This window comes from Physeter macrocephalus, chromosome 20 (genome assembly GCF_002837175.3).
Source record: "Physeter macrocephalus isolate SW-GA chromosome 20, ASM283717v5, whole genome shotgun sequence".
NCBI lineage: Eukaryota > Metazoa > Chordata > Mammalia > Artiodactyla > Physeteridae > Physeter > Physeter macrocephalus.
This window is the reverse complement of record NC_041233.1, coordinates 24035133-24062351: the sequence shown is the minus strand read 5'-3', so window position 1 is coordinate 24062351 and position 27219 is coordinate 24035133. Positions and strand designations below refer to the sequence as shown.

The 27219-nt window shown below is 34.3% G+C and overlaps 1 protein-coding gene across 4 annotated transcripts in view; it reads left to right on the top strand.

Moving 5' to 3' along the window:
* The window catches only part of MICU1 (mitochondrial calcium uptake 1), a 202499-nt gene that overhangs the window by 77507 nt on the left and 97773 nt on the right, over nucleotides 1-27219 (top strand). Inside the window, exons 6-8 of one of the 4 annotated variants that reach the window (XM_055081391.1) lie at nucleotides 19780-19865; nucleotides 19977-20121; nucleotides 20943-21057. In XM_055081391.1, the coding sequence (XP_054937366.1) occupies nucleotides 19780-19865; nucleotides 19977-20121; nucleotides 20943-21057 (346 nt within the window). Of the gene's footprint in view, nucleotides 1-5343; nucleotides 5351-19779; nucleotides 19866-19976; nucleotides 20122-20942; nucleotides 21058-27219 lie in introns of those variants that run through there. The other 3 variants (XM_055081393.1, XM_055081392.1, XM_024132038.3) reach the window with 3 other exon arrangements.

The following is a 27219-nucleotide window of genomic DNA, read 5'->3' as shown; positions in this document are numbered from 1 at the left end:
GAACAAATGTAGAAGTAGTATCATCTTCCTGGGGTGTTTTCTCATTTGTACTTGAATTTCATACAAACTCCAGATACAAAGTAGAAAAGAATGGCCCAACTGATATTGACAAATAATTGAACAGTTATTTCTTACGTTGATACTTGTCATCTTTTCTCCTATTCTTTTTTTTTTTTTTTTTTTTTGCGGTACGCGGGCCTCTCACTGTTGTGGCCTCTCCCGTTGCGGAGCACAGGCTCCGGACGCGCAGGCTCAGCGGCCATGGCTCACGGGCCCAGCCGCTCCGCGTCATGTGGGATCCTCCCGGACCGGGGCACGAACCCGTGTCCCCTGCATCAGCAGGCGGACTCCCAACCACTGCGCCACCAGCGAAGCCCTCTCCTATTCTTTTTGACTAGAAAATTCTCAAGAAGTAAATGAAACATTCCTGTTTCAACTGATAGTCTGTGAAACTGAATTTGATTAAACAGCTTTTGAATTTTGGGGAAGATCTTTTTCCAGAGCTTATCACTGCCTTATGTTAATGTATGCTAATCCCTTACTCTAAGGATGCTTAGCAATTTCCTTTTAGAAAAGTCTTGCAGTACTTTGTTATTGGCACTTGCATCATTTATGCATTTCACTATCTACCATCTACTAACACAGGCCTTGTATTTCAATATAAAGAAGCTATAGTCAGTGACCTTTGGTTTTAAAAATATATTTTGTAGTTAAGTGATATTTGTAAAAATATTCAGACTAGGTTTAAAAGTTTAAAAACCTCAAAGCTTGAAAGAGTTCAGATTTTCTATTAGAGGATATTTGAAAATTATTATAAACAGAGTGTTAGCACTAGTATATAGATGGTAATACAAAATGTGGTCTGGCTTTTGTTTTAGGGTAATATATCACAGATTTTTAAAAAATGCACTCTCTCCCTACATTGTCCATGCATTCTCCTTATGATTTGTTAATGCAGTTATTTCACGAATTTTGGATTATTTCTTTAATGAAAACTATATTTTTTCCTGAGTTTAATTTTTTATCATCCAATAATTGGTCTATAAAACAAAGCACCATTTCTAAGTGGAGCCTGTATTTTACGTAATCGTCAAATATTTGTTCATTTAATCAGTTAATTGCTGTCCTGTATTGGTGTGGTTTATCTCAAGTGGTTTATACCCTTCATTATCCTGTTTCTCTTACTTCTCCTTTTTTTCCTCAGCATACCAAATATAGAAATTATGTTTTGTATTTTCTGTTCCTATCGCCTATAATAGACAACTTTCCCCATCTCAAACCCTACCTTTTTTTTTAAGTTACAGTAGAAAACTGCATGGTCTAGGTAAAATTGTTTCTAAGCAAAGAATACCAGTATTCCAGAGCTTTGATGTAGTCCTCTTCTCAAAACTTTAAAGTTCATACTCTTCTTTTAAGTAACAGTGAAAATCGCCCATTGAAACTAATTGTCCATCATTATCATTCCACCATGTATTTCTTTTTTTGGAAAATAGATTTTTTATTCTTTCCTTTCTATCAAGTTGCCTTTTTCCCTAACCTCTCCCTGAACATTTCAGAAGTCCTGCCTCTGGACTGAATTTTTTCATTATTTGTAATTACAGTCCTCTTAGAATCTCTCCTAATTTGGAAGAAAGAATTAACATGTGTTTTATTCCCATCTCCTTTATGATACTTACAAGAATGTTTGTTTACATGGAACAGGAAAACAATTTAAATCAAATTAAGATGAAATGTTGTTCACATTGAGGTGAAAGAGATAAAAGTATGGTCAAAGTCTAGAAAAGGAAATACCAATTACAGTGTTTATAATAGAAAAGGTATGCAGAAAAAAAGATGGAGCTGTAGTTAAAAAGCAAAGCTTTAATATAACAAAATGCTTTTAATTGCTTACTAGGTAAAAGTTCTTTTAAAAATATTGGTAAATGAAGTTTAAAATTCCATTCCCTTTAAGAAAAAGTTGTGGTTCCCCAAGGGGAGTGTGGACACATTTTTTTTCCCTGTAATGTAATACTCTTAATGCTTTATTTGAGTTGTGATTATTTACTTCATATCACAGATAAAATATGAGTCTGGAATAAGGTCTAGTATTACTATTACTCCTTGACGTGTATTGTAAGTTATGTGAGGGATTTCCTGTCTTCTAAGAGTAAATTGTATTGCAGATCAAAGAAATGTAAATTGGGGGGTGTTGCTGAAATTCTTATAGGATAGAGTTTGGTGAATCTTCACATTTATTTGAATTGCTTTAATTTTGCTCAAATTTTTATAACAGGATTGATATTCTTATGAATTTTGCATTGTTAATTGGGCACATCTCTCTTGCTCTCTCTTTCTTTTGGTTTCCAGAGACTTGAAACCAGTCAATTCTAAATTCTTGGTGAATTGATGTATTTATTCAGGTCTTTCTACTGATAAATGTGAATATATAGGCAGAATTTTATTATTTTTGCTCCATGTCTTTTTGATCCATGTTTCCATTTGCCCTAAAAAGTGTAACAGATTCTAAGAGGATAAAGTATTTCAATTCTTCGAATGCTGAAGTTCTCCACAAATATTTTCATAATTATATATTATTTTAGGGGTGATAATTGAGCCCTTTTAAAAAACCCCATTAACATATCCACTCATTGGTTGTCAGTGGTTTATTTTTCCAGTTGAAAGTAAAATCTAAATGAAAAATGCTTGACTCTATTTGTCTCTTGAGGGAACTATTACTACTACTAATCATAATAATATGAAAAAGAAGAATAGTTGAAGTTTTTTGAGTGTTTATTATATGCCAAACACTGTTCTAAGTGTTTATACATAATTAATCCACACAGCCACTCTTTTAGATAGCTTACTATTTTCATTATTTTACAAATAAGATACTAAAGTATATAAAAGTTAAGTAACCTTTTTTTTGACCTAAGATCATACAGTTAGTAAGTGGTGGAGCCAAGATTCCAAATTGGTAGTCTGGCTCTAGAGTTCACCATCTTAAGGACTATGCTATACCACCTTTCATATATCTAAGCTACTTGTCTGTATGATCTATTTGTAAATAGAAATTTCTCATCAAATATTTCTTTTATTTTACTAACTTAATGCTATTTGTGTGAGAAAGAACTTGCTATTTCACGTTGTTTTTGGTAAGAGTATTGAAGTTAATTTTTTCTGCTTTGATGAAGTACAGCTAGAAGCCAATATTAACCTGAGAAACCACATAGTGTTTCATTTTAAAGGAAGAAAACAAGAGATATACAAATTTTAATGCCTGAATTTAGAAATTAGAATTTCAACTTCATTGTTATTTGCACCATTGTTTCCTCATATGCCGTGAACACCACTTGCATTTTGAAAATGCTGTCGTTTTTTCTTTTTTTTTTTAATCGAAGGCATCACTCTTAAGGTGAAAACTGTCATCTGTATTTCGAAAACTGGATCCTGGCTCATTGTAGTCAAGATAGCAGAGAAAATAGTATTTCTGTTACCAACTAAACTATTTACTCTTTCAAATATTGATTGGTTGTGTGTTAAATGTAGAATAATTTGAATAGGGCTACTCATTATAGTTAGTCTTTAGACAAGCAAAAGTTTAAAATGTAATTACATTACCAAAATGAAATCAAGTACAGATTCAGCATTTCAGAAAATCCTTTGACACCTGTTGTAATTTTCTGTTTTATTTTTAGTCTCAGATTTTTTTGTCTTCCTTCTTTCCCATCCAAAGTTCTTTAAATTATTTTAAAACCATTTTCTCATTTTTCTCTCTTCTTACAAATTAGCAATTTTAGTTCTCTTTTACACACTGCAGTCCTCAGAAAATCTGGTTTTGGTGTCTGAAATATTTTACAAGGGATTTCCAATTTGAGCATCTAAGTATTTGACAAGCTACATGTAAACGATTAGTAGATGTAAGTATTCTGAATCGAATATGAAAAATACAAAATTATGGATTGCTGTACTTGTTAGTGTGTAATAGGGCAGGATGAGAGAATGTGCTTTTGGATATAGACAATCCTGTATTCAGATATGGACTCTGCCACATACTTGATGGATAACCTTGGGCAAGTGACCACTTAACGTCTGAGTGTCAATTATCTTCTGTAACTGTAAAATCAGGACAATAGGCAAAGTATGTGGCTCTACAAATTATAGCTATTTTGCATGACTTTCAGCCCTTTACTCAATTTATGAAAGGAGTTAGCTGCTATCATGTATGTTATCTTCTTTCTCGGTTTGTATGAAATGCTATAGAAAAGCATGTGCTCTTCATAATTGCTCTCTCCATTGTTCTTTCCTTCCCAGTTAAATCAGCTATAAAAATCTCCTTGTGCTATCTCTGTAATGAGAATTGGCTGGGATTAAATGGCTAGTCTATGAACTGGAGAGAGACCTCTGGTTTGATTTCTCATATCTGAGCTGTTCTGTGTTCACAGTGATTCATCTCACCACAGTACTGTAAAATCCTTTGGGTCTCTGTCACATCAGTCCTAGCCTTAGGCTTGTAAATTGTTGATAGCATATATTTTTCAGTCAAGAACTTTTGTCATGCTACTAAGGTTGGTTTGAGAAGTATGATAAGTTCAGGTCAAATTTTATTTCACAGACAGTGAAGTTTGTTTGTTGAAAAAAAATCTTCACAACCATTTGATATATGAAGGTACTTTGGAGTAGTACCCAGCTGAATTAGCTAACTTAAACTGCTTCTTCAGTGCCAGCCTTCATGATGGCTGGCTTTTTGTTACTAACATGAATAGTATTTTATTTAGTGCAACATAATTTTGCAAGAGACCTGTTTCTAAGTAGTCATTCTGAACTCTTCCTTAGAGTAGTTATTAATCCTCTGAACTCATCTGAGTTTGGTTGCCTATATGTTAAATATAGGTGGTGAAGCAATGAATTTGCCATGAAGTTAAAAAATAGTATATCATGAAATGATAGTGAGATATCCTTAAAGGAAACCTTAATTAAAGAAATGGTTTCACTACCCATGGAAAAAAGTGAAGTGTTTGTACTTTCCCTTTTCTTTAAGAAATAGGTAATTATTCATGTGTTTTCTTTTTATAGTAATGTGAAGTTTTTCTGTAATTGTATGTTTTATTTCGGTGAGGTTAGGAATTGAGTTATTTGGGTTTTTGTTTTGTTTTGTCTTACTGTACCTAACAGATAATATATAAAATATTTTTATGTATTCCTCATTTCCTGTTTCGGGTGTTCAGTGATTTTATTCCAAATCACATTTGGTCCTTTATATGTTATAATAGTTTGTGATATAAATATATTTGATTTGGGAGTTTTTGTTCATATAATCAAACAATGTTATTTTTTTTTCTTTTTCTCATCTTCTGATCAGGATTTCTGGCAGGTACTGACTCAGCAGCATGTGCCTTAAATTAATTAATGTTTCAAAACCCATAGTAACACTTCAGGGACAAAGGTTCAGTGCATGTTCATGTTCTTTCCCTGCTCTCTTGAGAATGATTCAGTTTCTGTCACTTTAAATTAACAAATCTTTAATATGACAATTCAAACACTGCACAAGTCCTTGAGAATATAGTACCTAGCATAATTTAAAAGGAAGTTTTAACATTATGTGTCACACCAAAGGTCAAGAAACTGTTTTAATCATTGTATAATGGATACTCAGTTACTTGGGTCATTTAAATAGTCTTAGTAGGGATGCCATGTTCCTAGTTGAACTGTAGCAGGGATGGTGAGACAACAGTAATCAAGTGAAAAATTAGTTGTTTTTTTTTCTTTTGAAATTTCTTAAATAATAAATACAGATAAGCAGTTGCTTAGTTGTACTTTGCTCAATAAAATGACTTAAGGGGAAACAGATGGAACATTTAGAAAGACTTCATTATTTTGCATTTTTGAGCTAATCAACAACTTTAATTGGAAAAGCAGCAAATACATGGAGAAAATCATAAAAAAGAATATATAGATTGCAGGCTGACAAAGGAGAATTTCAAGGACATGCCTAAGAAGTACTTTTCAAATTGATCTTTGAAGGCTTAGACTTCTTAATTATAGTTTATAAATTATTAAAATGTATTCAAAATATATTCATTAAAAAACATTACTCTTAAAAAAATTACTCTTGCATTTCTTAATAAAAATATAAACTAAGCTTAATTAGAACATCCTTTGGTTTAAAATAATTATTTAATTAATGAAGATCACAAGGTGCTGTTTATTCTTATACAACATTTTTCCTGTGCTTCCTTGTTCTTAAAGTGGTATATATTTTTAGTAGTCCCCTTACCAAACCCCCAAACCAATCATCCTGTTATTGTTGCAGTAGATTATTTTACCACCTTTGCCTTTAATTGCATTCTGAAACAAACCAACAAATATTTAAATTACTGTATCAGAATAATTTATTGATGATCCCATTATCAGTGTTTCTAATTCTGGAGATTTTGTTTTAGAATAGCTGTGGCACAGCCATCATGCAGAGTGCTAAGGAGTGTAAATCAAATGAGGTGTTAACACCTGTGATTGAGAACAACCACTTCCAGTTCTCTGTTTATGGCAGGACAGTTTGTAGGAGGCAGCTAAAAATTCTTCCTCTCCTTTGATAATTGTGTGGTTTAAGGCTTAGAGATTTAAAATGACTTGCCTCACTTAGGTGTCCTTACTAGACGATGAGGAGAGGAGAAAAGAGGTAGGAATTGGTAAGGACTTGGAAGTCTCCAGAACCTTCAGCATTGAGTAGTCAGCCTCTGTAGTTGACAAAGAGCATCAGTCTTCTTTAAACTTTGACTATTGAAGGTAGTATCCTTTGTTGATCAAGGATTCAGAATCAAGTTTTATTGTATTCTTAAGGATATCTTATTAATAAGCTTTTTATATTATATATAAAATATATTTATATTTTATATTAAAAATAATAAACTCTTTTTCTTAGAATAGGTAGTGGAGGAATTGTTTATATTGGGTTCTATAAATATCACTCATTTTGGTGACACTAGTATAAATTGTTTAAGCTTCCAAAGGTCAATGAGCAATTACTTTATACAGGAGGACTTTCTTGCTTGCTTTCTTACAGGGATTTGTTCTTTGCATGCTAAGTTCCTATTGCCTGTGGAAAGGCTGGAATCATTTTGTTTTTCTGGTAGCATAATATGAGTGCTGTTCTTCAGATGCAGCTTATGAATGGTGTCAGTACTTATTATATTGCTGTGAGGAGTATCCATAATGTCTCTTTCCAGTCTCTAAGTTCCACCACTACTAAAGTCTGTTGATTTAACCCATGTGCTTGATTTTTCATCTTGAACAAAGAAACAATAATATAATCATTAAGTGCTCCCAAGGAGGGTATAGTTTACTTGGTTGTCCCAAATATTAAGACTTCTATTAAGATGTCTTTAAATACATTTTTATTTTAGATTCTGTTGTGTTTGAATTTGGGATCATCTGTGAACCCATTTGATTTATCATTGTTGATTTGAAAGCATAAACATGACTAACCATTACATTTCCGACACCTTTATGTTTAGCTTTTCCATCATGAAACAAGATTTGAAATTCACTTTGATATGAGAGGACTTCATTCCAAACTAACTTCCGTTTTAAAATTATTTTGGCACAAACACTGTAGCATGTTTCAAAGTTACACAAATAGATTTCTGTGAAAACCACTCAAAACATTTTATTTCTTCTGTTCTGGTAAAAATGGGTTCTCAACTGATATGTATTGATGACCTTTGGTTGCAGAGAAAGTGTGAGGATAGTTCTTGGTTTGCATATTTGGCTTTGCCATGGTGCATTTTTTAAAAGTTCTATATATAAATAAAAAGCTTCTCCAATTATAGATCAATGTAACATCTATTAATTAAGAAGATTATAGAGAATCATTATATTCTTTTAATGATACTCATTTTGAAAATGATTAAAATATACATTTGAACAAATCAGGGCATAAAAATATGATGTGCACCTACATCATTAGCTAGATTTTCATCTTCCACTTCAAGATAAATGAGCTAATACAAGCTAAGCCTCAAGATTAATATTTTACAATAATAAACTATGTTTTGCTCCAAAAATATTCAATCTGCATTAAATTTTAGAAATTGCAAACAGTATAGACACCTGATGTATTTCTGTGCATTTGATACAGTACAACATATAATAGTTCATGCATGGGTTCTGGAGTCAGACCATGACCTGTCCTGCCACTTTATAGCACTGTCACCTTGGGCTTCTTATTTAATTTCTCTAACCCTCAGTTTTCTCATCTGTTAAGTGCAGACAGTAGTATCACCTATCTCATAGAATTGTAGTGAGAACTTAAAGAAATAATGCAAGTGTTTAGCACAGTGCCTGGCATAGAACGTGAAAACTATAATTTTTAAATTCTTGATATGTCTTTAATGGTTGGTGGTATTCAAGGAATACCTAAAAATGTTTGATTTCAAATTGATTGAAAAATTCTTCATCTAACGGATTTCCTGGGAGATGATAGTTACTAGAACAGTGTAAATCAAGGGTGTGAACAGTGATCCTCAGAGTGAAACTCTTTTATTTTTGTTCTTATGGTGCATTTTTTCTTGTAATAATTTGGGAGAAGGTGAAATACTATATTGACTTATTTTTCAAAATTTGTATGTGAGGTTGTTTTTCCATGAAGTGATAGGGAAGCCTTTTCTAACCCATGTGACTGAAACCAAGACTGCTGCTGAGCTCAGGACAGTTCTTCTCAGCACTGATTGACTTGAGTGGCCAACATTCAAAATTAAATTCTTAGATTTGGGTAGCAGATAATCAATAATGACAAAATATAGATTCTCCCACCCAGAGCTGCCTTGAAGCAAGTTTTCAGGCATAATGTGGTAGAAACTAATAGAGTTGATGATTTTCCCCATCTAGGGTTTTGAGAACACCTCATCAGATACTGAGGACTGAAATAAATCATTTCAATAAAGTTATATCATTTCTTTGAAGTTAATGCTATTCCAGTAGACTTTTGAATTTTTATCATTGCTTTAATCAAATCTTCTGCCACTGTTTTTTAAAGCATCTTCATTTGTATCCATATTCTCTTTAGCCATCTAGTTAATGAAATAGGAAAACATTTGCATTCTAGGTGTTTGGAGTTGTTCTCAGAGCTAAAGTGGTTAGAATTGGGACTGAAAAGAGAATGGCTTTCTGGCAGAGTGAAGTTTCCAGGATCTTAAGCATTCACCTTCCACAGTTTGTTGCACAGTAATTTGTGTTTGTTGCCTCAAATGCAATAATACCTTTAAAAAGTTTGGAAACTCTGAGTTAGAAGTAGAAATCATAAAGTACTGTAAATTAGAAACATCTTGGTTTAATTTTTATCTGACATATCCCCAAATTCTATCTTCTGCAAGTTCAGGTATGGGATGGGGGAAGAAGAATAACACATATTTTAACTGTGCAACATTTTCTGTTTGATTGAGAATAGTGTGATTGTTTAAGATTGATATCTTACACAAGGCTTTGGCATCCATCTGTGCACCAACTAAATAATGAAGAGGGAGCATTAATTGCATGGGGAAATTGCTGAATTTTCTTTCTTTCTGACACCTTTTCTCCCTGCCCTCACCCCAACCTTAGGTAGAAATACTATTTATCATTTGGAAATTATATGCTGAAATTGCATCTTTTGGGAGAAGCATATTATTATCATTAATTTGTTTTTGAAACACAACACAAGTACTTCTTGAGGGATTTAGATAGGCTTCAAAATGTATTTCAGCAATATAGAGAAATGTTAATATTAAAACAGTCCAATTATTTCAGTTTCATAAAGGATGACATCTTAATTTAAATAGTAAAGCTGCATTCTTTATCACATTTTCTATATACCAGAGATGTTTTGAGGTTCTAGATGATGTGTTAGCATCTATTTTGCTGGCATAGTCCATCAACTTCTACTCGATAGAAAAAAGTTTACTTCAAACTATAGAACTTGAAAAGTGGATCTTAACTAGAATAAATAATGAGGTTAAACTCCTAGATATGAGTTTTCTCTTTGGCTTTATCCAGTCGAGTCCTAGAAGGCAAAATTATTGGCCCGATTTTGTTCAATCCTATTATAACAGGATTCACTGTTTGAGCACTGTGAGTATTAACAAGTTGGAATCATGTCTGGAATTCCCAGTCCCAGGGCTCCTGATGGTACCTGCAACTTTAGCCAGATGTTTTATAAGTTTTTGTGATTGGTCAGAAACCAGAGTTTCTGGTTTCTGCTTCAGCACAAAGCCATCCTGGTAAAACAATTCAGGTTTTAGACTAACTGAGACGTGTAGTAGTTACACATGTAATTGCTCATTTGCTGTAAGTTTACTCTTAAATCTTTCTGCTTATCTAAAAAATTAAGATTCAGGATATGGTGCAGTTGAGATCAATACCAGGATTCTTATGAGGTTATTAATTTATTTGCCTGTACTTAAGGTCAGTAATTTGAATGTTTTAGTGATGTTGAGTCTGTAGCCATGTTTTAAATTTTACTATTCATGTAAATGAATAGTAAAACAGTTAAATTTCATTTTAAGTCAGTGAGCACACTGATTTGAAATATTTTGCATAGTCTTGTTCTCCAAAACGGGAGTAACATTTATCAGTAAATTGAATAGAAATTCTATTGTGAGCAGTTTACCTGCATTCCACTTTCACAGCCTTAACTTCAGAGATTCAAGTGATTAGAATAGTGTCTGATATGTAGCTTCTAAGATTCATAAAATAGTATAATGCTCTGTAAGGTATCTGCAATTATAGCTTCTTTTTAAAATACCCAGTTCTGTTTAATTTTCAGCATATACACTGAAGTAGTTGCTAGAATTTTACCTCAGGAGCTTTAATATAAGTTTCTATAAATTTTTTTACTGAATGATATGTTAATATATTACTTAATCTCACATTATATGGTCTTACAATAGAATTGAAATATATTCTATTTCTTTTGACTTTTATATAGATTTCTTCCTTTTAGTTTGTCTTATGTTTATTATTTATATTGAATTTATTACTTATATTGAGTTAAATACAAATCCTTGTGATAGATTTCACTAGTAAAAATACATATTAATGTAAATGTTTGTTAGGAACAAAAAGTATAAATAACCACCTCTGAGACAGTGAGAGAAAATGAACATTACTACCAATCTGCTAAGGAAGATTATGTTTTCCTTGCACTGTGCATCCATATCACCCCTGAAGTATATAAATGGTATTTGCTTAGGACAAAAATGACTTAAAATTTAGTCAAAGATTAAACTTTATCCAAAAGATTAAGTGAAGGAACAATTTACTTGACATTCTCAATTTGCAAAATTAAACACTGATAAGACTTTAGGAATAAGAAAAAATAACCAAAAACCTTCCTTCCACTCTACTTGTTTGAATCTTGATTTTCCATTTTCACCATACTTTGGTGCTTTTAAAAATTTATTCATTATTAAACTCCAATATATCTATTTTCACAGATTCTCCTTGTGCCTTGGCTGTTTGACTTGAGGATATCATTTATGGTAGAATCAGGCCTTTGATTTAAGAATATCAGCTAACAAACTGTCATGCAACACAAAATAGTCTAAAAATTGGTTTTTGGTAACTCCCACTTCTTTCCAAATCTTGACATATTTATTTGATTCTCCTCCTAACTTTAAATAATTTGAGGGATCAAATATGATGGTTTTATGACAGTTAGGTGTTTGTGATTAATATATGTCATGAATTTTATAACAGTTATCTTTGGAGTTTTGGATACTTGAAAACACACTTATAAATTCTTAGAGTTAATATTGATAGATAGTTGTGTAATCCTAAATGTACCTGAACTACTCTTTGACAAGTGGATGCCTCAGAAAACATAATGTAACTTCTCTCCCTGTCTCCTTCTACCCCCACCCCAACTCCTGAAGCATGGAAGAACAACATAGACCTTTACTAAAGAATTAGAAGATTGCACAGGGCACATCACAAAGCATGGCTAATTTAAAAGTCCTCTTTAAACATCTTTCTTTCTGGTTTTTAATTTATTTATTTTAAAATTAATTAATTAATTAATTAATTTAAAATTATTTATTTATTTATTTTTGGCTGTGTTGGGTCTTCTCCAAGTGCAAAGACCCAACTGAACTTAGCCACTGCGCACGGGCCCTCTTTAGTTGTGGCGAGTGGGGCCTTCTTATTGCAGTGCCTTCTCTTGTTGTGGAGCAATGGGCCCCAGGCACGGGGGCTTCAGTAGCTGTGGCGCACAGGCCTGGCTGCTCCACGGCATGTGGGATCCTCCTGGACCAGGGATCAAACCTGTGTCCCCTGCATTGGCAGGTGGACTCTCAACCACTGCACCACCAGGGAAGTCCCTTTCTTGTTTTTAAAGAGCTACTGCAAAACATGTATTCTCTGTCCTTTCTCTCAAACACATGTGTGCACATATGTGCTCACATGCTTTCTTTTCTCTGTTTTCCCAACTTTGATACTTTCTATTACTCTCTGGTCACGTCTCCTTCCTCTTTTTGGCTCACCTTTCGAGGGTCCCTTTTCCTTCTATATTTTTTCTCCCAGATGTCTTCTTCAACTTTTTCTTATGTAGAGCAATTTGACCTTCTTTTGGCCTCTCCTGGTCCCTGTAACTGTATTCAGTACAGCAGAGATCTCATAGATAGCCCTGCAAACAGAAATATTTTCTCCTTTAGAGGACTAGGATTGCAAACATGGACATATCCTATTTAATGCAGTAGAGTAGGGGTTGTCCTCCTGGAGACAATCACACTAACTGAATTAGCATTGGAAAGTGTCAGTATAAAATAGCCCCTATGGGGGTATGTTCTGGTAGTAATTCTCAGTGAATATACAATTTAAGGTCTCTTCAGTGATGTCTTTATTATCTCTGCAGACTTTATAATTGCTCTTATGGTGGAGGTGGCTAGGCCTAAACCTTGACCCCAAATGCATCTCATGCAGAGTCCCTCAAGCTGCATTATTTATATTTTGGAAAACAATCATATACTTTGCTAGTAATCAAAAGACCTTCAAAAGAAAATAGGCTACTCAAGTCAGAAGCTATTATAGAAGAGTGGATGCACACTTACATGATAAATTGATTTTTAACAGAGGTGCCAAAATAATTAAATGGGGAAGGGAAGGTGTTTTCAACAAATGGCTTAGAAATGGCTTCAGTCAGCTGTTGGCTAGGGCCTTTGCCATCTAGCTTGACCAAGGATGGAAGATTTATTTCTAATGTGGCTCACTCAAATGGCTGATAAGATAGTACTGACTGTGGTTGGGAGGCCTCAGATCCTCCCTCTGTAGGCTCTCCACAAGCCTGCTTGAGTGTTCTGTTCAAATGAGACCTGGCTTCCCTCCAGCAGAGCAAGGGGCCTTTTATGCCTTAGCCTCAGAAGTCACACATTATCACTTTTGCTGTATTCTATTAGTTATACAGACCAACCCTGATTCAATGTGGGAAGAGACTAGGTCTACCCAAGGACATGAATACCAGGAGGCAAGAAACATTGGGGTTATTTTGGAGTCTGGCTAACACATTGAAAAGAGTCTCATATCCAGAACATATAATGATCAGTAATAAAAAGACAAACAACCCAATTAAAAATGGGCAAAAGACTTGAACAGATACTTCCCAGAGAAAGATATATTAATTGTCAATAAACTAAGCGCTTAAAACACTTGGTCATCAGGGAAATGCTCAAAAAACCCACAATGAGATACCACTACAATGGCTAAATTAAAGAAACTGGCCACATAAATGTTGACAATGATGTGGAGCAACTAGAACTCTCATACATTGATGGTGCAAGTAAAAGAAGTACAACTTTGAGGAAAGTCAGAATAGCCAAAAACTGAAAAGTGCCTGTTTAATCATTTAAGGAATGAATAAATTGTGATATTACTTGTGTGCACTATTATATGCACAATATAATTATATGCAAAATAAATTGCATAAATTATTTATTTTTAATATTTTTAATTTTATTGGTGAGTATTATACTACTCTGCAATAAAAATGAATGAGTTACTGATAAATAGAGTGTGGATGTATCTCCCCAACATTATGCTGAACCATAGAAGCTGGACACCAAAGAGTATATACTGGTGATACCATTTATAGGAAGTTCTAGAAAAAGCAAAACTAATCTGTGGTGCAAAAATATGGTGGGAATTAACTGTGGAGGGGCATAAAGGAAACATCAGGGATGGCGGAAATGTTCTATAACCCAAATATATATCTGGGTTACTCAGGTATGTATTTATAAAACTCATTGAATCGTATATTGGATTTGTGCATTTCACCATAAGTGGATTTTACTTAAAACTGTAACAAATATTGAACTCTAGATGATACATTCGTTTTTTGCAGAGATAATTAGCAATTGTGAAACTATCTTCCTTGTATTCTAAGCATGAGCAAATGAGTAAATATATTGTGGATAATGGGAACCAGATTTCTCTCTGTTAGAGAAGGGAGTAACACGTGTGTAAAGGGCAAGACTGAATTGTGCTCTGTGGTATTAGAATGGAATTAGAGATATCATTATGAATTCATAGTTTATAATAGACAAATAGATATGAATGTAATCATGAGAAAACAGCAGCCTAATTCGAATTGAGGGATATTTTACAGCGTAATTCACCTGTACTTTTCAAATTGTTCAAGGTCAAAAAGTATAAAGAGACCAAAATTGGCAGAGTAGGTAACGCCAAAACTACACACCTCCACTAAGACAATAATTAAGGTAGTGAAAACTGTCGATCAGCTTTTTCAGGTCTGTGGAATCTAACTAATCAGACTTTAAGCAACTAGGGAAATGCTTAAAGAAGAAAGAAGCTGCTGAAATTTGGGAAGAGAATGTTGTGGTGTTTTAACTTACCTAATGACCACCCCCCAACCCCCAGCACAGTGGCAGCCATAAAGATTGTGCGTTCATGGTATAGCTCCCTGGTGCCAGAGGGGGCAGGGCAGACCTTGTTTTCAGAGAATGTGAATGTGGGCCTTGACCTGTCTGGCCAATGAGGAATCAGCTTGGGGGCTTGTGTTTGTTTCGCCTACCTTGGGGGCTTGTGTTTGTTTCGCCTACCTTGGAGCTTTCTTAGGGCTGGGGTGACCTCCCAGGTGGCATTTATTAAAAGCATAAAGGTAAATATATAGCCACAGCAGCTGAAGACAAGCAGCAGACAAACCAAAACAGCTGGGAAAGAAGAGGCTGCAGCAGGAGATAGGTGAGAGAACAAGGACTTTGAAATGCTCTACCATATACTGGTGAATCTGGAAGGTCATGTGCACACCCAGGGCTAAATGAATACTTAGAGGAAACCCCAACAGACCCTCACCTTTCACTTCTGGCTGATGTTTAGCTTCCAAGCAAACAAGAAATGAAGGCAAGGGCAGAATTATAAATAGTGACTAAGCATTGAAAGAATGCCCAACACAGAGCCAGTCTGCAAGGATCTTGAGAGGTTTTTTTTTTCCCCACCCTTTGGATCCAGGAACTTAAGGAAATCTCTGTCAGATCACTAGCTGACTACTTAGGTATGAAACAGAGACTTGAGTGACCATGCTGGACAAAGTATTTACAAAAGAATTTACAAAAATTATTAAAGAAATGACTACAACCCATGCAAGCAGCAACAACAAACCCTGAGGAGGTGGGAGAATCCTATTTCCAGAATTACCACATTGTAATATACAAAATGTCCAGTTTTCAAAAACATTATGCTTGTAAAGAAACAAAGTATGGCCCAGGAAAAAAAAGGAATAGGAACTATCATTGAGAAAGCTCAGATATTGCAACTTATTACAGACAGACTTTAAATCAACTGTCCTAAATATACTCAGAGAGCTAAAAGAAACTACAGGCAATGAACTTAAAGGAAACAAGGAGAATGATGTATGAACTAATAAGAAAAAATAGATAGAAATTATAAGAAGGTATCAAATAGAAATTCTGGAACTGAAAATTTCCTATAGCTGAAAGGAAAATTTTAGTGAAGGGGTTCAACAGCAGATTTGAATACACAGGAAAAATGATTAGTGAATTTGAAGATAGGTCAGTTAATATTTTCCAGTCTGAGAAACAAAAAAAGGAAATGAACAGAGCTTATGAGACCTATGTGACACTACCAAGTGTACCACATATGTACAATAGGAATCTCAGAAGGCAAGGAGAGAAAAAAGGGGACAGAAAGAATATTTGAAGAGATAATGGCTCAAAACTTTCCAAATTTAATGAACTATATGAATCTACCCATCCAGGAAGCTAAATAACTCCAATAGGATAAACTCAAAGAGACCCACACTGAGATACATTATAATCAAACTGTCAAAAGCTAAAGGTGATGAATCTTGAAAACAGGAAGAGAGAAGCAACTTTCCACACACAAACTATACACAATAGGATTAACAAACAGTTTCTCATCAGATACCATGAAGGCCAGAAGGCAGTGGGATGACATATTTAAAGTACTGAAAGAAAAATAAAATTGTCAACCAAGAATTCTATACCTGCAAAATTATCCTTCAGAAGTGAAGGAGATAGATATTAAGCCATTCCCAGATAAACAAAAGCAGAGGAGTGTGTTACTAGTAGATCTACCCTACAAAAAATGCTAAAAGGAGTACTTAAGGCTGAAAAGAAAGGACACTAGATAGTAACTTGAAGCTATATTAAAAAATAACACCAGTACCAACATAGGTAAATATAAAAGCCAGTATTATTTTATTTGTAGTTTATAACTCTTATCTATCCCTCTTTAATTTGAAAGGCAAATGCATGAAACAGTAATTATCAATCTATGTTAATGGGCACACTGTATAAAAATGTAATTTGCAAAAATAACAGGGAAATGGAACTCTATAAGAACAGAGTTTTTTAATACTATTGAAGCTAAGTTGGTATTTATTCAAACTAGGTTGCTGTGAATTTAAGATGTTAATTGTAATCTGCAGAGTGGCCACTAAGAAAATAACTAGGTATGGTTCCATTTATATGAAATATCCAAAAAATATGAATCCATAAAGACAGAAAGCAAATTAGTGATTTCCAGGGGCTAGAGGGAGGGGGCAGTGGGATGTGACTGCTTAATGGATAAGGGGTTTCCTTCCAAATGGGGTTATGAAAACGTTCTGGAACTAGGTAGTGGTGATGGTTACATAACATTGTGATTGTACTCAATACCACCAAATTTTACGCTTTAAAATGGTTCTGTGATAAATTTTATGTTATGTACATTTTACCACAGTTTTTAAAAATTATAAAAACGTAAGCAGTGTGGTACTGGCATAAGAATAGACACAAGGATCAACGGAATGAAATTGAGAGTCCAGAAATAAAACCACATATATATGGTCAATTTATTTTCATCAAGGGTGCCAAGACCATTCAGAGGTGAAAGAATAATCTTTTCAACAAATGGTATGGGGTCAACTGGATATCACATGCAAAATAGTGAAGTTGGACCCCTACCTCACATTAATATAAAAATTAACTCAAAATAGATCAATGACCTAAATATAAAAGCTGAAACTACAAAACTTTTAGAGAAAAAGGGGTGAATCTTCATGATCTTGGATTTGGTGATGGAGTCTTAGATACGACATCGAAAGCACAGGCAATAAGAGAAAAAAATAGACAAATAGAACTTCATCAATATTTAAAATTTCTGTACACCAAAGGACATTATCAGGAGAGTGAAAAGGCAGTGAACAGAATGAGAGAACATATTTGCAAGCCCTATATCTGATATGTTTAGTGTATAGAATATATTGATATAAAGAAACTTGCAACTCAACAACAGAAAGACAAATAACCCAACTCAAAAATGGGCAAATGATTTGAATAGAGAGTTCTCCAAAGAAGATAATACAGATGGCCAACAGACACATGAAAAGATGTTCAACATCATTAGGCACTAGGGAAATGTGAATCAAACCTCAATAACATACCATTTCACACTCAGTGGGATGGATATAATTTTTGAAAAAAAGAAAGAAGAAGAAAATTGAGGATGTGGAGAAATTGGAACCCTTTTACATTGCTGGTATTAATGCAAAATAGTGTAGCCGCTGTGGAAAACAGTTTCGCCATTCCTCAAAAACTTAAACATAGAGGTATGATATGACTCAGCAATTCCACTCCCAGGTATATCCCCCAAAAAACTGAAAGCGGATAGTCAAACAAATACTTGTACATGAATGTACATGGTAGCACTATTCATAATAGCCAAAAGGTGGAAGCAACCCAAATATCCTTCAGTGGATGAATGGATAAACAATTTGTGGTATATATACAATGGAATATTATTTGGTGATAAAAAGGAATGAAGTACTGATTGATGCTACAACATGGATGAACCTACAAAATATGATATGTGAAAGAAGCCAAACCCAAAAGGCCCACACATTTTATGTTTAAATGGTTAAAATGGTGAATTTTATGTCGTGAATTTTACCACAATCAAAAATAATAATAAACCTCCAAAGGAAAAAGTAAAGATGGGCATAAACCTCCAAAGGAAAAAATAAAGATGGGCAAAGAAAGCTGTTTTAGTTTAATGGAGATTAAAAAGACATGACAACTAAATGCCATTTATGATTGTGGACTACATCCTGGACTGGGGGCAAGATAGCTGTAAAGGAAATTATTGTGACAGTTCACTAAATTTGATAATAGACTGTGGATTAGATAATAGTATGTATCAGTATTAAATATCCTGGTTTTATGAAATGTATACTGTAATATGTAAGAGAATGTCTTGGTTCATAGGAAATATATACTGAAGTATTTAAGTGTAAAGGCACATATGTCTCCAACTTTCAGTATGGTGTAAAAGAAAATATGTATCTACATAAAATGAAAAGCAAATAGGGTGATAACATAAACTGTTGGTGATTCTGAGTAAAAAGCATATGAGAGTTCCTTATACAGATCTTTCCACTTTTATGAGTTTGATAGTATATCAAAATTAAAAGTTGTGGACAAACTTGGATTTTTCTTTTTATCTTCTGAGCAGCAGCATAGTCTAGATAGTTCTTAGAAAAATAATGTTAGATATGCTTTTTTGGCTTATCTGCCTCATTTCAGTTTGTCCTTAGACTTCTGTCTGTTTCTCGACTTCTGGATCCCAATATATTATTTATTTTATTTGCTTATAGCAATCTCTCCGTAAGATTATTATGTAATTAATATGGGTTACTCAGCTTCTATACAAATTTATTCTGGCTAATAATGGTATGCCTTTGACAGCCTGTTCTCATTTTGTGTATTTTTTCTTATTCACATGCTTTACTTTTGCAGTATCTTGGATAATGTTAAAAATGTACATTTTTTTTCTTTTGCGAAATTAAAATATTAACTTCCCAATGAACAGCTTTGCTGCTCTTTTCATCCAATAGCCTTCTTTTGTCTGAAATTTGTGTTTAATCTGTTGGAAGACAATCAAGTGTGATAGGAGATCTAACCTTAATTGAACATATTGGACTGTGGGCTCATTTTTGGTTTTGGCTCAGAGACGTAATCTCTAGATGCTGTCAGGCCAGACCAGGCTTTCTGCCCATCACAAATAAGTCAGAAGCCCTTTCCTAAGTAGAAACTGCCATCAAAACCTCTTACCACTTTGCAAGCGTTCAACTATGGATTTTTTCCTGTCCATGGTTACTATTTCCTATTACAAGCAAATATCCAGTAGAGGCTATTTTGAGTGGGTTTACTAAGAAGATCATGATGATTCATTTGGTACTTGTGTCTTCAATTGGTTAACCAGTTTTCTTTCCTTTGTGGTGTATGATGGGACCTTCACTAGACAGAGGTAACCTATTGGATAGTTGTGTACCTGGATGGTGGTGTGGTGGTGCTTGCTGGTTTAATTTTCATGATACTCCTCCCAAGGTTACGCTTGCAGTGCTGCTTCTTATTTTGTGCTTGCATGATATTATTACTTTGATTGTGCTTTGTTGGTTTGGGTTTTTAAAACCTCCTATTTCTTTTTTTGGTACCCAGAATAATTCCTGAAATTTCTTTGGTTGGTCCAGAACTTATGGAAATGTGTTTCAAGTCTAACTCTTTGGTGGATCCTTTTCAGTTTTTGAAAGTATCTTCAATGTCACCACTAAGTTTATGGTTTGGTAGCAAATCAGAAAACAGGGTAAGTTTCCTTAAACACCCAGGAAGAGACTGCTTCCCAGATAGACCATTACTGAACCTGAGAATTAACTCTCTTTGTGAGCTTTATAGATTAAAGAAAATAATACATACTTAGAGTAAAAGCTAAGTTTTGGGAGAGTTTCTTCAAATAGCTGAAATTTAGGAGCCTCCACCAAGGTCACAGTAAATATAATTAACTCATGCCTAAAGTTTGGTGTGTGTCTGATTTGACATTATATTTCAGAGATGCTGTTTACTTTGTAAACTGTTCTACATTCCAAAACTAAGGTTCTTGGGGTTCATAAGGTAAAAGTTAAAATTAGTATTTCAGAAATTAGTTTTCTGAGCATTTGTGTGGGTGTTGACAATAGTTGCTTACCTCTTCATTTTTCATTACTAGTTGTATAGTTTCTCTTGGGCATTTAGAACTGATTTTATTTTAGTTTTTCATTTTTTTTTTCTCTACCTTATACACCTCTATAGAAAAAGGTAGATTGTTTTTCAAACTAAGAGATAAAACCAGCCCTGAAGTGGGCCTGTTATATGTTAAATGGCAAGAGTTCATAAAATTGAAAATTTTATTCCATTGTTCACATTAAGCCAGTGTTCAAACAAACAAACAAACAAAATCATCTTTTTTCTTTTAATTTTAATCATCTTAAAAACTGTAAAGGATCCATTAATTTGGAATGGCCATCAGAGAAATGCTTATGATAAATAGCATAAAACTGTCAGATAAATGGTGATTCATCTCTAACTATTTATATTCTCATTCTGTTATATCTTCTTTTTATCTTTTGGTGTAACCCATACATTCAATAGAAAATTGCCCAGGAACGAGAAAAATTTGCTGATGAAGGCAGTATATTTTACACCCTTGGAGAATGTGGACTCATATCCTTTTCAGACTACATTTTCCTTACGACTGTCCTTTCCAGTAAGTATAAACTTTTCTTTTTATTCATTTATAGGGAAAATATAGGACTATAAAAAGAGTTAAGTCGATTGGAGGGGGAAACAAGGCATGTTTGCAAAGTTAATGAATGATAAGTTACATCAAATTTCATTCTTTTGAGTTCTCTGTAACTTGTATATAGAACCACCTGAGAAAGAGGAAGGAAAATAAAGTTAAAAGGTAATGTTAAAAGAAAAAAAAAAATAACAAAACTGTGAAGTCGGGATTCCCTGGTGGCGCAGTGGTTGAGAGTCCGCCTGCTGATGCAGGGGACGTGGGTTCATGCCCCGGTCCGGGAAGATCCCACATGCTGCAGAGCCGCTGGGCCCGTGGGCTGTGGCCGCTGGGCCTTCGCGTCCGGAGCCTGTGGTCTGCAACGGGAGAGGCTGTGGTGGTGAGAGGCCCGCGTACCGCAAAAAACAAACAAACAAACAAACAAAAAACTGTGAAGTCACATCTACTTTTAACTGTTTGAAGCTCAAGATAAATTATATATTGCCTGCTCCTCTAGCCCTCATTAATGTTTATACTTTCTCAGTAAAACACATTGATCTAGTATTTCCTCTACTAAAGAAGAAGATTGGCTTGGTTGTTCTAATTGTGTTGAATATTGATTTTTCAACCTTGGAAGATAACTTCTTAAGACACAGAACTCAAATTTGACTCATTTAGAGCACTGATGAATTTCTAATTTTTCTAAGCTAAACAATTTTGTTGATTAGTATGCTACTATGAGTGTTCTTAGTATTATTTTCCTTGAGTGTGACTTTTTTAACCATTCAGAAAAAAAAAAAAAGTCTCTAGCTCTCCGTGTACATTCTATTAAAATCTACTTAAATTGATCCAAAGAGATTGATTTATATATTTCAAAGGAATGATTCTCAATTTTTTTTCCATGGGGGAACATATCAAACAAAAATAACCATATCTTCCTTCCCTTCTCCAGGCTAGGCATCTATAAAGATAAAACTAAAAAACAGTTTTCCAAACTTATGGTTACCATGGGGGAAGGGGTGGGGAGGGATAAATTGGGAGATTGGGATTGACATACACACACTACTATATATAAAATAGATAACTAATAAGGACCTACTGTATAGCATAGGGAACTCTTCTCAATACTCTGTAATGACCTATATGAGAAAAGAATTTAGAAAAGAGTGGATATATGCATATGTGTAACTGATTCACTTTGCTGTGCAGCAAAATTAACACAACATTGTAAATCAACTATACTCCAATAAAAATTTTTTTAAAAACTATAAACAGTTTTCAATAAATGACCTACACGGTTCCTGCCATAGCTGTGACTACTCTTCACTCTTCTTCCCTCCAATTGACAGAAAAATGAAGAAATATAGACTAATATGCCTTACCACAGCTGTCTTGGGCTACCAAAGTATCTGAATAAATTTTTAGTGGACCACTGCTCTAGCAACGTAGATGTGCATTGACTTGTTATGAAGATCCAAGATAGTAAACTAAGAGCACTTTTTTGATCTTAAATTGTGTATTATTAGTTATTATTTTGGTGTGTTTTCAAAACAGACTTCAGTTCAAATTCTAGTCCCACCACTTCTTACCTGTGATTAAGTGTCAGGAGAACCACAGCAGAATCTTCAGAATACTTTGCACATTGTGTAGCTCCCTAAATTCGGGTTAAAAAAAAAAAGGTCACATTGACCTGTGAGTTCTGGAAACCCCTCCAAGTAGCTCTACAGGTCTGGGCACCTTTATTTACTGGTGCTCAGCTCCTGGCTCACCATGGTGAGTAATTTACCAAAAAATGCTTAATATTACAATGTCATATACTTTCTATATTTGTCAGGAATGAGAAAATTATGATGGTATGATTTTAAGATTTTCTCTTTATCACTAGTTTTAAGACTTTTGATTATTATATGCTTTTAGTATTTCTCAACCTTAGCACTATTGATGTTTTAGGCAGGATAATTCATTGTTGTGAGGGCTGTCCTGTGCATTATAGGATGTTTAGCAGCATTCCTGGCCTCTACCCGTTAGATGCCAGTCACACACGCTTTTCCCCTCCCAGTCCTGACAAACAAAAATGTCTTTAGAAATTGTCAATTGTCCCCGGGGGAGTAGGAATGGGGAGGAATAATCCCTGGTTGAGAACCACAGATGTAGTTTTTAGCAGGGTTGTTTGGTTTTGGTATTATTATGTACCTCGAAATAGCGTTCTTTATGTTTCTTGTCTTGGGATTCTTTGAGTTTTGGGGTCTGTGGGTTTATAATTTTCATCAAATTTGGAAAAATTTCAACTGTTACTTCATCAAATACTTTGCTTCCTCATCCTCTCCTTTGAGGACTTCAACTACACATATATTTTCCTCATATCAACCCTATAATGTTTGTAGTTTATTGTCTTCATTTTGAAATTGAGGCATACAAAAGATTAAAGAACTTGCCTCAAGTCCCACAGTAAGTAGATGATTCAGGGTTTGAACCCAGGCCATCCCATCATATGGGCTCCTGTCACTTGACTTTACTGCTGTGGTCACATTTTCAGCAGTGATAAGCCATAGCTTACCATAGTGCCTCTTCTTTCTCTAAGGCTGGGCTGTGGAAAGGCTGGTCATAAAACTCTCCTGTAGATAATGGGCAGTTCAAGCATCGTTGCAATCTGAATGTTGTACACTGCATTGTTTACTTTAACAAGACATGGAGGAAAATATGCCACAGAAATTACATTGAGACGTTATTTCCCACATTCTAATTGCTGCTAGGACGATAAGAAATGAGGCACTCAGTGGATCAACTTCTTTGTGGATAACGAGGAATCATTACATCTAAATACACTAAATTGTTCCCAGGTTGTCCTGCAAGAAGGAATGCAATCCTTTAAACAGGAGAAGCTTTGCTAGGGAGTGGCTTGGGACTAGGGGAAGTGCATTAGCATATTTATTCATCTGTTACTCTGGTGGACAACATGGACCGTTCTTGAGATTTCCAGTGGAAAACCAGCCACAGCAATGTGAACAGCATAACCCAGATAATGCAAGACTGTTGTATTTCTAATTAGCTGGGTTTTTTTCCGAAATTAATAGACTCAATTATGTTCAAGAAATTGCCATCATTTTGAAGAATATAAACACTCTGCCCAAATGGATCGACACTTGGAACCTCTCAGTACTTTAGAAACTCTACCATGTTGTCTAAAATAAAATTCGACAACCTTATATAGTAAATTATTTGTTTTCTCTCTTTCGATTCATGATTCGTCTCCTAAACATAAAATTAAGAAAGCTGCTTTACCTGGGACTTCCCTGGTGGTCCAGTGGCTAAGACTTCATGCTCCCATTGCAGGGGGCCCGGGTTTGATCCCTGGTCAGGGAACTAGGTCCCACATGCTGCAACTAAGAGTTCACACGCCACAACTAAATATCCTGCACCCGGCAACGAAGATCCCATGTGCCGCAACTAAGACCCAGTGCAGCCAAACATATAAATATTTTTAAAAAGGAAAAAAAAGGAAAGCTGCTTTACTAAAAATGAATGTTATGCAGTGTAATTTCCTGCATTAAATAGAGTTAATTCTTCTTATTTAAACTTTTTAGAAGTTTCATTTTTTTAGCTAAAGAAGAATTTTTTGGACACACCCAGAATAACAACCAATTTGGCAGCAATATCTTGTGCTCATAATAAGCAGTGGCATAAATTTCTCACTCTTCTTTGTATGTGCTTTGGATAATGGGGGCCTTCTTTTGCCAACCTAAAATTTTATATACCTTTTATTGTGTCATACACACACACTGACGCATACACATCTCCTAAATCCCTTTTTTGCTTTCTTTTTTCCTCCTTGGCACTTGTCACTATTTAACAGTCTATATAATTGATTTCTTTTTAAAAAAAATTATGTAAGTTTCAGGTGTACAACATTATAATTCAACATCTTGCATACACTACAAAGTGATCAAGATCACAAGTCTAGTTACCATCCATCACCATACAGTTAACCCCCTTCACCCATTTTGCCTACCCTTCAACCCCCTTCCCCTCTGGTAACCACTAATCTGTTCTCTATGAGTTTGTTTCTGCTTTATTTTGTTTCTTCATTTGTTTTTTTTAGATTCCATGTGTGAAGGAAATCATATGGTATTTGTCTTTCTCCATCTGACTTAACTTCACTTTGCATAATACCCTCAAGGTCCATTCAGGTTGCCACAAGTGGCAAGATTTCATCCTTTTTTATGGCTGAATAATGTTCCATTATATTTATATGTATACCACATCTTCTTTATCCAGTCATCCATTGATGGACACTTAGGTTGTTTCCATGGCATGGCTTTGTAAATAATGCTACATTGAACATAGGGATGCCTATATCTTTGCAAATTAGTATTTTTATGTTCTTCGGATAACTACCCAGAAGTGGATAATTGATTTATCTTCTTTATTGTCCATCTTCCTACCTAGAATGTAACTGCCTGACAGTGATCATAGGTTTGTAATGATATTCACTACAAATTTGTAATGATATTAATCACAAACATATCTACTGTATAAAAAGCATTGTGGCAAAGTAACAAAGCAAGAATTTTTTTTCAATTTTCTCCAAAAGGAAGTTTATCAAACATGAGAATTGACTTTGCTGTTTACATCCTGAATTGAGAGCTGTTCTTTTAGCCATTGATGTCCTCAGTCTGCATCCAGTACCAATGGAGTGAGGGAAACACGTTTTTAAATTAATCTACTTCTAAATAAGCTTTCTTATAAGAAGTATATATACTTTCTAATAACTACAAGGTTTCTTATAATTCAGAATTCACATATTTGTACCCCCCTCTTAACCCTAATCCATAAATTCTATTGCTTCATACCTTATCTCTCTGATCAGGTTTGAAGGATTAACTTGAAGAGTTGTCAACATGAGCCATAGCATCTGTATTAAGTAGAATGTTAAGTATTTACTAAATAACTACTCATTAATAAAATAAATTCAGATTCATTCTAGGCAAGATAAAGAGACTGTTAATAATAATTATTATTAAATAATTTCCAAAGAGCCTTTGATCCTTAAAGTAGGTTAATAGGAATTGAATGAGAACACAGAAGCATGGCTTAGTTCTCTGCACTAACCAGCTACAACATTAGCAATGGTCTTACATCTTATAGTTGAAGTCAGAGATTTTTCTCCATAACTAGGTACAGAGGTCATCAAGATTTATCTTGAATGCTGTATATTGTTTATTGATTTGGATCATTCAATAGCTAATGCTAAGATTCACTAGGTTATGATAATATAACTTAGAATCAGGATCTTTGCCACTGACAGTTATGAAATATTTATCTTTTGTTCTTTGTCTTCACACATTTTCTAACTAAAGTTATTGACCCTGTGGGCTAATAACATAAAAACAGTTCTAGATAGCTTGAGGAGACAATAATAAAATGATCAAAAAGTTGATTATTAAGCATTCTTACTATTTACTATTAATCTTTGAAAAGCCACCAGAAAAAATCAAAAAATGCTACAGCATGTTCAGTACCTAGGAACAGACCTAATGAAAATCAGGCATAGGTCAATGTGTTCTGATTTTGATTCCCTCTTTATATTTGAAGGAATTGGTAGAGAAATTTAATTAAGTGGGTTTTCACTGTAGGAGAATTTGATTTACTGACAAACTACATCCTCATTGTGATGCATCTTTCTCACAAATATACAAACCTTTTGGGAAATTACAACAGCATTCAAGTGCAAGTTTATAATATTTTATTCCTCTTGCCATTTTGAAGTCAAGAGCTGATCACAAAGTGTATGTGGCTTGGAGATAGCGGTACCATTCTGTGCCATTCTGGCTAATGAAAATGTTATAGAAGTTATAGTTGAAAATAAGTTTTTCAGGTTGAGTGAGTCTGTTGAAAAACATGGGCAAGGACTGTTGGTGGGAATGTAAATTGATACAGCCACTATGGAGAACAGTATGGAGGTTCCTTAAAAAACTAAAATTAGAACTACCATACGACCCAGCAATCCCACTACTGGGCATATACCCTGAGAAAACCATAATTCAAAAAGAGTCATGTACCAAAATGTTCATTGCAGCTCTATTTACAATAGCCAGGACATGGAAGCAACCTAAGTGTCCATCAACAGATGAATGGATAAAGAAGATGTGG